General features: G+C 40.5%; 1 protein-coding gene across 2 annotated transcripts; it reads right to left on the bottom strand.

Annotated features, from left to right (window-relative positions):
- Nucleotides 1–2265: 2265 nt before the first annotated feature.
- On the bottom strand, nucleotides 2266–11417 carry kif7 (kinesin family member 7). 2 transcript variants are annotated; one of them, XM_079555009.1, is made up of 20 exons: nucleotides 11299–11417; nucleotides 8248–8633; nucleotides 7977–8174; nucleotides 7448–7847; nucleotides 7026–7373; nucleotides 6774–6951; nucleotides 6541–6696; nucleotides 6307–6465; nucleotides 6141–6235; nucleotides 5959–6068; nucleotides 5615–5770; nucleotides 5256–5461; nucleotides 4977–5174; nucleotides 4778–4903; nucleotides 4528–4704; nucleotides 3924–4139; nucleotides 3623–3829; nucleotides 3344–3542; nucleotides 3119–3274; nucleotides 2266–3055 (listed from the first exon to the last, which is right to left on the bottom strand). In XM_079555009.1, the coding sequence occupies exons 2-20, from the start codon at nucleotides 8576–8578 to the stop codon at nucleotides 2667–2669; spliced, it is 4005 nt and encodes a 1334-aa protein (XP_079411135.1). In that variant the 5' UTR covers nucleotides 8579–8633; nucleotides 11299–11417; the 3' UTR covers nucleotides 2266–2666. The 2 variants fall into 2 exon arrangements, with proteins under 2 accessions (XP_079411135.1, XP_079411134.1); XM_079555008.1 differs by having other exon boundaries at nucleotides 7448–8174.
- Between the last annotated feature and the right edge of the window lie 693 nt (nucleotides 11418–12110).

Here is a 12110-nt window from a genome sequence, read left to right as displayed (position 1 = left end):
CCAGTGTATACATTAGGGCTGCAACTAACCATTATTTTGGCAATCGATTAATCTACTGATTATTTTTACGATTAATCGATTAATCGCTTGGCTGTGAATGGTGTATGAAAATTGTATTTTTTATTTTATTTTGAATCACATAAAGCTACAGTGGCATCTCTTGAGGACATGTTGATGGAGTAAACTTAAACTGTGTTGTAAAGTGTTTTTGTAGTGCCAGTTCTGCTTTATTAATTGGATGAGACACAGACAGATATCTATGAAATTATTAATGTACAAAACTCTACAGACCCTAAGTTGAAAAACAAAGTAGGTTTCCATCAAAAATAAAAAATGTTCATGTAATTTTTGCTCTTTTTAAGTCTGTGTTTACTAGAAAACGATTAATCGATTACTAAAATAGTTGACAACTGTTTCAATAATCGATTAGTTGTCGATTAATCGCTTAGTTGTTTCAGCCCTAGTATACATTTTGACGTACCTCTTTCTGGATCTCGTATTTCCCCAAGCTATGTCTTCAAAGCAGGACACACTGTAGACAGGAAGTTATTTGGAGGTCATTCCTACTTTCGGTTATCTAGCTTTATGATGGTCAACAACACTCATACAGCTAGATAACCAAAGACAGGAACAGACTCCATCAGTGATCCACACGCGGCACAAGACTCATTACCTGAAATCAGAAACATAACATTCAAAATGATTTTCTGTTGAACAAGCTCTTGAGACAAAGGCCTACCTTCTAGACAAGGCGATTATTTAATTTAATTATTATAGGCCTTATGTTGAACTTTATCACCTCTCTTTTGTGCCATAATATCAGGCAATAAAATTTTTAATTGAGTGAGGTCAAACTTTCCTGGCAAAAATATTGAAACTGTTATTACGCGTTATTACAGTAGATAATCTCACATAGGCGAATTATATTACCGTGTGTAAAAGGATCAGGCACGTGACACAAAATAATAAAACAGTCAGTCTGCAAGTTGAAACGGGTCTTTACCACATTGACCTTTTCTCCAAAGCATGGGCCAAAAGCTGCTGTTTTCGCAGGAACATCTAACAAACACTTCTGTAAGATCCGCGCAAACTTACAGGATGTTTTCCGCCGGGGCTGGATCACCACGACGCATTAGCAGAGCTCGGCGCAGGTCTATTGCCCGTCTTTGTGGAGAGGTGAGTGAAGCACAGTCCAGGTGTAAGTCCATCGGCTCGCGAACAGGTGCGCGCGGAGCAGCAGAAACCCGGGCCCTGCAGCTCCCGTCAGTGGTCGTATCCGTGTTTGTGGAGCCGTGGTGTCGACAATATGGCACCCCGGAGGAGATGATCTGTCCGCAGCCGAGACTGTGAGCCGTGGAGCAGAGCGGCCTGTGAGCCGAGGAGGACAGTGATGCTTCCCCTGGACCGAGCCTCCCGCTCTCCTCACTCACATCTCCGTCTTTTTCTAAGAGGCTTCTCCTCCTCCCGGCTGCGCTCGGCGTCACAGACACGGCCGGAGCCTGCGACCAATCACGAGAGCGCGTGCGGTTCGTGAGGGCAGGGCTGGAAAACGCGGCCTGTGATACTTTAAATTCAGCGCGCAATGTCAGATTGATCAGTGAGATTATATCACCAGGGACGTCCCGGAATATACCTTATTTTATGTTAATTTTTTCTTGCTTTATTACCACTGCAAATAGACAGAAAGAAATATAGAACATGATTTGTGCCAACATTTAACTTAAATCATTTAACACAAACTGATCAAAATTTATGTCCTGAATGCTCTGCAAATTCAGCTGAGGATTGAGTCTCTAATTTGACTCAATATTTAAGAAAAAAAAAAGTTTTAAATCGGTTTGCACGTGCAAATCTGACTGGTTCTAGACACGTGTGTTTTTGACTTGTAGGCCTTGACTGTTCCATATACAGAAAGTGCTTTTAAATGTGTTTGAATTGCTGCTCATCTTGGCCATTACATCCCTGTAACAGATATTTTCAATCTCAATGGAACTTTCCAGAAAAATAAAGGTTAAATAAACTTGTCAATTATCTTACACAAGGCTGTAAAATGCTGATCTGACATAAAATTGGAAGATGGCGGTCAACAATTTCAGGTTCAGCAGCCTTTTGACTGAGTGTGCTGGAATCCCAACACACTACTGCTCCCTAGTGGACAAGCCGAGAGTTCATTAACCTTTTTTGAAGCCATTCCTGAACCATTCACGACAATACACAAACTGATATGAGAGACATCAAATAATACAATGTTGGTTTAATGCATGGTTTGATCAGAGCAGATACAAAAAACATATTTTTAAAGTGCTTTGTATTAACATCTCCGTTTAATCTTCAAAACAGATATTTACATATAAAATAACAAAATTCCCAAAACATGGATGCATTATTTGGTTGGCACGGTGGCGCAGCGGTTAGCGCTGTAGCCTCACAGTAAGAGGGTCTCGGGTTTGATCCCAGACTATGTGAGGCCTTTCTGTGTGGAGTTTGCAGATTTCCCCAGCGTCTGCGTAGGTTTCCTCCGGATGCTACGGTTTCTCCTACCACTAAAAATATATACAATATATTTCCCACCGGGTCCAGGACTCCCCTGAAAATGAAATTAAGTGGGACTTTCCTGGTTAAATAAAAGGTCAAATACAAAATCAAAATGAACACATGAAAATGTCTCAGACCGGGTTTCTCCGCACATCAATGAGGGAATTGTTTACTGTCAGTGGTCCAACATTAAGACTCGGGCGTCTTGATTCCCTGCGGGACTTAACTACAGGTAAAGAAGCTGATCCTCCCCACTGTCCCATCTGAGGCAGATGGTTAACGGGAACATCTCCTGCTGCTTTCAGCCACAACTCCTCCAGTGCTGCTGGTTCCTCTGTCGGGAGTGAAGAGCGCCTCCATGTGGAAGGCAGTGGGGTATTAACTAAGTCCCGCATTTCGTCACGCGATTTAAGAGGTTTTTCGGACTGTGCTGTGCCTCTGCCCATTGAAATGTCATCTGCACATCTTGTAACTTTCTCAATGCTTCCTGGGCCTGCTGGTTTAGCCTCTGATCCAAGCCCTAAAAGGACAAGAAGTTATATTAATGATTTATTAATACAAAATATCTATCAAAGTCATTTACCTTTGGTATTACTCATCTGGCTAGTGGAACAGAATTCTCTTAATTTGTTGCTCAGTTCCAGGTTTGCTGCTTTGTAGAGGTTCAACTCCTTGTGGAGGTTATGTATCCAGCCCTCGTACTGCCGCTGACGGCCCGCCAGCCCTTCATCCATTTGATCTTCAGAAAATTTACATTTTCATTATTCAGCAAAAATGTTTGCTTTGACAAATCATCTAGTGTACACACCTCTACACTGCTGTAGTAGGAGTTGTACACTCCTTTCATGCTCCTTCTGTTGTTGTGTGAGACGACGGTCTGTGTCAAGCTGAGTTCGATCAAGTGCACTTTCCAACCACTGCACCAGCTTCTGCTGCTCGTCCAGCTGCATTTCAAGTTCTGCAAAGGCAAGTTGTAGCCTTCGCTCCTCCTCTCGTAGGGATACCACCTAAAATCATCAATGAATAAAACTCAGTTTTAGAACACTGACATAGCACATGAAGTACTAATGAACTTTAAAAGACAGACCTTGTCAAAGTACTTGCATAGCAGAGCTCTTGTCTCAGAGGCCGACAGGTAGCTGAGTTTGGCCATGAGGTTCATCTCCCACTGCGAGAGCATGCTGGCCGAGGCCCTCAGCTGCCTCTGTCTTTGAGTAATCGCTTCATTCTTGTACTCAATGGCTGCATCTAAAGCCTCAATTGCCTCATCCAACTGAAAAAGAGTCCTCTCCTCCTAAAAATAAATAGTTGTGAACATTAGGTTGTAAATTCAATGGTCGTATGTATATACAGTACTTATTTCAGATTTATTCAATTTACACACTGACCTCTGGAGAAAGCAGGTTACCCTGCCTTAACTTTTCGTCCAGTTCGACCCTCTGCTTCAGTAGCGAGTCTTTTTCAGTGCGCAGGTTAGAGATCTCTTGTCGAATCTGCTGTGAGTCCTGAGCACTGCTGCTCCGCAGAAGACCATTCCTCTCACTCAACTCTCTTTCAAGTGACTCAATCCTCCCAGAAAGCGTCACTAGGTCCTTGCTCAAGGCCTAAGGGATCAAACAGTTAGAATAAAAAATATCTGAGATGGGTCAACTGCATGTCCATGTATTCATCCACCAGGAGCCACCTCAGCTGGCTCCTCTCAACAAGAAGGAGAAGCGGCTCTACTACGAACTCCACCCAGGTGACTGAGCTGCTCATCCTATCTCTAGGATGTGCCCCTGCAAACGGAACTGATATCGACCGATTGTGTCCGTGTTGTTGCTCTTTTGCACATGACCCAAATCTTATGACTATAAGTTGAGAGTAATAAATATAGAGCTTTGCCTTTTAAAAGCTCTTCACCACCACAACAGAGACTACACCGATCTGTCTGTAAATCTGTCAAAAATTGACAATAACATGTAATTTAAACAATTTTTTGCACATTAATACCTGACTTGAGCGAAGTCGCTTGGTCTCCAGCCCACTGCGCTCTTGCAGCAGAGCCTCCTTTTTAGCAAGAATTTGCTCTCTTTTCGTGAGCTCTCCCTCCAGACCTTCCAATCCTCTCCTCTGTTCAAGAACACGCTCCATTTCTTCATCTAGCCAGCGTTTCTGCTCCTCTATTTTCTGGAAATATATACAAACTAGTATTCCTTTTTAACACAACTGAATAACCAGAAACATAACTATACTTTGGTACCTGCTGTTCCTCCAACGAGATCACAGAGCCATTACTGCCGCTGCGTCGCTGCCGTTGAAAAGCTGCTATCTCCTCAGTTTTAATCCTCAAGATCTTTTGCTGCTGCTCATTTTTTATCTCCAATTCCTTAAACAATGTGAAGTTATTAAAGCTGTTTTTACATTTTTGTGACATATATTTTCTCTGTAATTCTCTGTACCTTGACTCTGTGTGATCTGCGCTGCATCTCTGTCTCTAGACGGCGTTTCTGTTGACTCTCGTGGCGCAGGCGCTTTTGTAGTTGCTCCTGCTGCTGCCTCATATTCTGCACGCTTCGTTCCAACTCTAAAACCCGCCGTTCACTCAGAGCCGGCAAGTTAGCGAGTCGAGCCGTGTCCCGCTGACGTTGACTGAGGACCTATTTCAAAACCAACTTTCATTTTTTTAAATTACAGAAAAACTACACATGTTAACACAATCTAAACATAAAAAGCCCAACCTGAACTTTGCTTTGCGCTGCAGCGATCTTCCGGCGACATTCCTGGGCTCTGTTTCGGTCTGTGGCACTGATCTCTCGCTCTTGTCTCTCCAGATCCTGGAGCTGTTTCTGAGCCTCTAGCAGCTCTTGTCGAGCCTGAACAGCCTCGCTCTCTAGAGAGGAAATTTTGTGGCAGTACTGTCGGTTTAAGGCCTGCGCATCCTTTCCTGCAATAGAAATACTTTAGTGTGATTCAATTAAACACTTGGTCACATTGAATCGTGTACTTCCAATGTTACAACAGGCAGTGTTAAGAATTTGTGATTTATATTTTGTAGAAAAATGCTGGAATTACACAGTGAAGAGAAAAAAACAACTACCTGTTTTGATCAGTTCCTTAATAAGCTCTTCTTTTATACGAATGGTGACAGACAGTTGCCTAATTTTCTGTTGGGCCTGAACAAGACTCCACTCTGAAACCCCGTCAAAACCTTTGACACTTTCACGTGCAGATGTCTCCCCAGAACTGGAGTTTGCTATAAAAATATACAATAATTAAGATAATAATACCAATAATAACCAGATTTGATTTAAAAACAGGATTAACAATTCAAGATACTGCTGCTACACCCATTCTGTTTTTATGAGGGTTAAGATTTATTTTTCCTTCTTCAACCTTAAAAAAATGACTTGGGCAATTATGCTAAGAGGCTCAAAAACATACATGTTTTTCTTGTTAGACAGGGATGCAAGTCCGTTTCTGACCGTGGCCCTTTCCTTTGAGACATTAGTCCAGGTTGCATGTCCTTTCTGGTCCAAGTCTGGTTAATTTGTCTGAAAGAAAGATTATATAATCAGCAAGCTGTGAATGTCATAGTTGTGTCAAGTGTAGAAGCCAGTATAGACCTGCGCTGATCACGGGAGACATCTTGACTCATGTTTTCCTTCTCATCCTTGTAAACATTTTCTTCTTGATCATCATCGCAGTCAATTGCGCAAATCTGTAATGCAGAACAAAAGCTTTTACTTGGTTTCTATGGACATGTTGGATCTGGCTCTGTGGGTAGATTACCTGACTGTTTACGGCTCCATTGTGCATACACTTTATGTGAGCCTGAGGAGCAGTGTGAGGTCTTGGCTTCAGGTCAAGACTCAAGCCCATCAGTCCTGGTGAGGACAGCAACAACTGCAACTCTGAGATAATATCCTGTTGTTCCTGAAGTTTATCACTCTGTACACAGAATATGTCCAAGTTACTAGCATATATATTAGACTTATGGACACAATAGTATCTGTCTGCCTTTACCTGCTGTTTGTATTGCTCCATGGCATCCTCAAGAGCTGCTAAGAAATCAGTGTTTTCTCTCTCCAACTGTTGGATTTGGGCTTGAAGCTGGACAATTTGATCTTGTTTCTCAAGATCATTCTCATGGTTCCATTTGTCTTCAAATACCTCTCCATCCTGGAACGAAGTTTAAAGCAAGTTCTCGAAAAGAAAACAACTGAAATATTCTTCAAGTAGATAAAGGCGAGGCAAACCTGTTTCCTTGGCCTTCGTAGAGCACACTCTTCAGAGGAGCTGTTCTCAATGCCACTGTCTGGTCCAGAGGCCGTGGTCAGTCCACTCCGCTCCTCTTCCACTGAGCACAGCCACTCTTTCACTCTTAGACTCTGTTCAGCAGTCAGAGCCCCTTCACTCTGCAGCTCCCGAAGCAGCCTGTAAAGTCACATTCAATTAATAAAACGATCATCCTTAATAATTCATTCCGTTAATGGACAGCATGGGCTGACCTGTAGGCAGAGTCTGTACAGGTCCTGTAGTGAGCACTCTGAACTTGTAACCGGCTCATCTCTCCTTCACCCAGTCGCGGTCTGCGGTTCGGCTCAGCATGTGAAATAATGCGCGTCTCTGAGCGCTGGCGATTCTCCAGTGCTCGACGAAGAGCCTTGATTTGTTGTTCGAGTCCCTCCACTCGATCGGGCTCACGCTTGCAGTTGACAGTTACACGGTTCTGAATGTTTCGAGCTCGTGTGGCGTAGTTGAGCGTGTTAAGACTCTCGTCGAAGTCTGCGGTGGATGGGCTGATGCAGGCAATCATTAGGGTTTTGGAGTTTCCTCCCAGAGAATCTTTCAAAATCCTGATTAATGGACATGAATGAAACAGTGCATTTATGCAAATTGATAGACATTTAAAAATGTGATTTTGCTTTACCTTGTTATTTTTGAATCTCTATACGGTATATGTGAGCCTTTTCTTTTCGGGTCTCCCAGAGCTCCAATGACATTTCCCAAGGCCAACAGACCACTGTTTATCTGGATGCTCTCCTTCAGCCTCTCCCCAGTGTTTCCTGTTCTCAAGATACGTTCTGAGCCAGCCAGGTCAACAAAATGAAACTTGGATGACAACATTTGTGGCGCAGCACTTGCACCAGACCCATAAAGACGAGAGCCTCCCCTCCTTTGGTCCATATAAACAGTGAAAATGGTGTGTGATCTGCTGGAGTTTGGATTCATCTGTGTTGCTCCTGTGTGTCTGGCTGTGTTTCCAGATTCCAGCAAACTCAGTACCTCATCAAGGCCCTCTACTTCACACTCTTTCACCCCGCACAAAACTGTAATAAACAAAAATATATCTGTATTTGCCATGCTTTCTATCAAATAAAGCATTACTGGTATATTGATGAAAACCGTGAACAACACAGTGATTCTATTGTAATACAGTTTTGTTTTTGTTTTTTTACCGATGTTGCCTTTATCTTCCCGAATGTTGATGTCTTTACTAGCGGTTTCCATCTCTAGCAAGTCTTTGAACTCCTCTTTATAGACTTCCAGATAAGAGACGCGAACAGAAAAGTCTGTCAGATCATTCTCATCAAGAAGTTTAAAAACATCTGCAACGGCTCGGGGTATGATTCCCTGCTCCTCATCTCTAAAGGCAGCTGTGAAAGTGTCAAACAAAACAGTAATAACTGATTGGATTTGTTCATAGTTATAAATTAGGCCAAGACTTACAAATATTGGCTTCTCCAACAGTGTACGTCTTGCCTGACCCAGTCTGCCCATAGGCAAAGACTGTGGCATTGAAACCTTGAAAGAACGAATCGATGAGTGGTTGAACAGACTCCGAATAAACATCTTCCTGACAGCAAGTTTCTTCAAACAGGAAATCACACTGAAAATGTCGGTCATGGCCCAGAGTGACACGACTATGTTCTGCATCAACCGTGATGCAGCTCTCGTGGCAGTGCAGCAGCTCTTTGGGCAGCAGAGGACGCACACGCACTGCCACCTGCACCGCGGAGAATTCCCCTCGGCCTTTGTCCACGGGCACTTTTGGAGACATCTCTCCAACACTCCAGTCAGCCAGTGCTAGGCTTTCTTCATATTTCAAGGTCTTCCTAAGATGAAGACACACGGAAATTACTTTAGGAAATGTCACAGTAAAACGACAGTAAACAACATAATAGTTATAGATGGGGTGAATATGGGTAAAGTGGGACACCAAACTTTAATAATTATCATTTTTTAATGTGTCATATTTTATTACTAAAAATACTTAAGGTTATAGCTTTTTTAAACTAACAGACATGCAAATTTTTGTATATAGGGGAATGCATCTGCAAACAAAACATCTCAAAATCACATGCTTATTCTTTATATTTTTATAAGAGAGTTAATCACTGTCCCACCTTAGCAATGTGCCGTTGGTAAAGTGGGACAGTGTATTTTTGTTGAAAATCCTGGGTATTAGGTGTTTTTTTTTTTTTTTACACATGTTCCAATTAGATCAATTTAGCTATACATTTCTTGTTTGAATCACGTTTTCTTATTATTTTCTTTCTGATTCAAGTTTAACTGTAGCTCTTCTTTACTATAAACTCTTGATCAGCATTTAGCAACATTTCAGAATGAAGTTATTTTTGAAGTTACTAAATTCTTTGATTGTAGATTTTTAAAATACAGGCTCTCTCTCTATATATATATATATTTCTTTTCAAATCATTAAAACATGTGTGTTCTTTCTTAACCCATTAAAGGTCCTGACTCACTTATAAACAAAACTAAATTAGATTAAGGTGCTTTACACAGCATTATTCATCCATTGTTCTGTCACACTTGATTTTAGTTTATTCCAAAGCTCCAGGTTAGATATTAGACTCAACATGTCTGACAGCTCCTTCTGCACCGACAGCACAGGCTGCACATCAGACACAGGTCCATCATGGCCCTACCTCAACACTACTGTTAGAATAGCCATTAGAATAGAGAGTAGACGACATTAATATTAATAATTTTGAAAGCAAAAATTACCATTTTAATAGTGTCCCACTTTACCAATTACAAGTGTCCCACTTTATTCATTGCACCTCAAAAAATGTGTCATTGGACAAACGTGTGTTTGAGACAAAATTATAACTTCTATGTTAAACATTTGACTTTTTTTTTACTCCACTTGTGTGAAACAAACATCTAAAGCTTTCAAAAAAACATTATTAACTTTGGCATGTCATTAAAAAACCCCCCAAAAGAACAAATACAAAATGAGGTGGAAACAGAATTTTCAAAAAGTGTCCCACTCGACCCATATTCACCCTAATAGATGACATTAGTTCATAACAATAAAACAGTATAATACTGTAATCAAGGCTGTTCAATTAGAAATGTTAAATATGGTTAAATGTTTATTGATGTATGACGTCGTAACACCTAGATTTCCTTTGCTTATAATAGATGAGATAGAATTTAAAAATGGAAAATGTTCGAACAAAATAATAATCAGAGCAATAACAAACAAACTTCACCCACTTTCACTAAAAAGAATCTACACTCAAGGACTTTCCAAAAGATATACAAAAAAAAATCAGAACCAAGTATCTCTCCCTCCCAATTTCTCCTGAAGCTAAAGAAACCCATTGCAAAATTCTACATGATATTTATCCCAGTAATTAATTTCTGAGACAACGTTTCAATATTTATTTAAATTCTTGTTCATTTTGTGAATGCAATATTGAAACTGTGGAGCATTTTTTGATTGTCATTATACCAGAACTTTATGGAATTAATTTCAACAATGGATATCACAATATGCTACTGATGCACCCAATATACTGTACAAAGATGTCAAATTTGGAGTATTTCTTCAAGGTAGCAAAAAATAACTTTTTTATACTTGTATAATCTTAGTTAAACAACATATTCACAAATGTAATTTTTTGAAGATTAAACCACTCTTCCAAATTTATTTAAATGAATTTTTGCAATTTAAGAAAGCCCTACATCATGAACACTAAAGCATTAATTTCATACAATCTCAATTATGATCACAGACCTCTTGTGAAAGTGTTATTTTCTCTTTTTGTTTCTTTGTTTGTTCCTTTTCTCATGCTGTACAGACATTGTGCACTGTTCAATTTGTACACTTGCTCAGTCTTATACAAATTCTGTAAAACAGTAGTAATACCATGTTGCTTGAAAATAAAGCTAAAAAAAGAAAGAAAAAAAAGTTCATAACAGTATGGACAACCACAGCATCAAGAGTAAAAGGGTGGTATTTTGTGTTGCCTTTTTATCTCATCAGAAAAGTTAAACACATGATACAAAATACTGTATTCTGACCCCAAGACATAAACATGTGGGGTCAGTCTCATAGCATGAAGCCTCCAGTTCACTAAATCTCTCAGAACTATTGAAATGAGTCAGGTTTTCTGAGCTCAATCGGACACTGGGGCATTATTGTAAACAAATGTGATCCCTGAGGGTATGGTTTGTAATTCAAGAGGCAACACGTACAAGTGTTGAATCTTTCTCACGTCTTTCCATGAAAGTGCACAAAATGAAGCAACAGTGAAAAGATAGAGGTGGTTTTAGCGACTTCACTTTTCAGAGGATGGACTCGGTTTTCCCAGTTACAATCTTAGCTTAGCAGAAGTTAGCCACTTAGCCGAAAACAACATGTGAAAGAAGTTAAATATCTCCCAAATCCGTTTAGATCTGCTTTATAAACGAAACTACAAGATACATCGAGCTTTCCAAAGGGGCTAGTTACACTTTATCTTTACTTACGTTGTTTTAGAGCAGGTTTAGAATCAGGCAGGGATAACTTTGGTGACTCCTTTGAGCTGAGATTTGAGGGAGGAGCCCCAAAAGTTTGCGTTGTGAGCAGCATGGCTCCCCCAGGAGGACAAGACACTGCAGGCACCGGCTGCTCCGGACAGGCCTGCAGCAGCTCCACAGAGCTCCTCTAAGGAGAACACAGCATCATCCGGTGTATTTAACGCACTTTAGCTTTGAGAGCTGGGCACTAGTACTAACTTGTTGTTACACCCCGGGAACGACAGAGGGCGCTGATATTCAACAAATGTAATGTCTATCTTGAAGTGTGTTTTGGTCATTATTTAACTGTAAAAAATAAATGGTCAACCTATTAAGAGTAGATTCACTTCCATGTGCACAGAGTCCGCCTTTAAAGGGCCACACGGTTTGTTTTGTTTCTAGTGGTGAAAGAAAATAGATAAAGGCCAGGCCTGTATTTCATAAACACAAACGTGTTGAAGTAAAATTAATACAGAAATAAACAGGACCGACAATTACAAGTTTCACAGGACACATAACAGGGCCAAACACGATATAGCTCACTGATTCTCCAGGCAAAATGAAGACATGTTTATAGGTAAAATAAGCCTTCATTGTGTATGGAAAAATACATTATTTGATAATTAATGTCAATGTAATTTCCTTGCGATCAGAGGTTCAAAAAGAGCTTTAACCAGCTTAAAATCAGATCAATCCCATTATATTGGGCGAAAGTTCTGTTGGACCCGGAGGTAGAGTGAGGAAAAACTGAGAAACCAGAAAAAAAGATAGTAAGTTACATT

Source organism: Gobius niger, assembly GCF_951799975.1.
Source record: "Gobius niger genome assembly, chromosome: 4".
Classification (NCBI taxonomy): domain Eukaryota; kingdom Metazoa; phylum Chordata; class Actinopteri; order Gobiiformes; family Gobiidae; genus Gobius; species Gobius niger.
The sequence above is the reverse complement of the archived record's forward strand: the minus strand, read 5'-3'. Positions and strand labels throughout refer to the sequence as shown.

Excerpts from the sequence above, each read along its gene's own strand:
- kif7 (XM_079555008.1), bottom strand. The coding sequence starts at position 8,578 with ATGTCTCCAAAAGTGCCCGTGGACAAAGGCCGAGGGGAATTCTCCGCG. Across the intron at positions 6,069-6,140 it reads GTCTCCCGTGATCAGCGCAG|ACAAATTAACCAGACTTGGA; the intron begins GTCTATACTGGC and ends TCTTTCTTTCAG. Across the intron at positions 3,830-3,923 it reads GTAACCTGCTTTCTCCAGAG|GAGGAGAGGACTCTTTTTCA; the intron begins GTCAGTGTGTAA and ends ATTTATTTTTAG.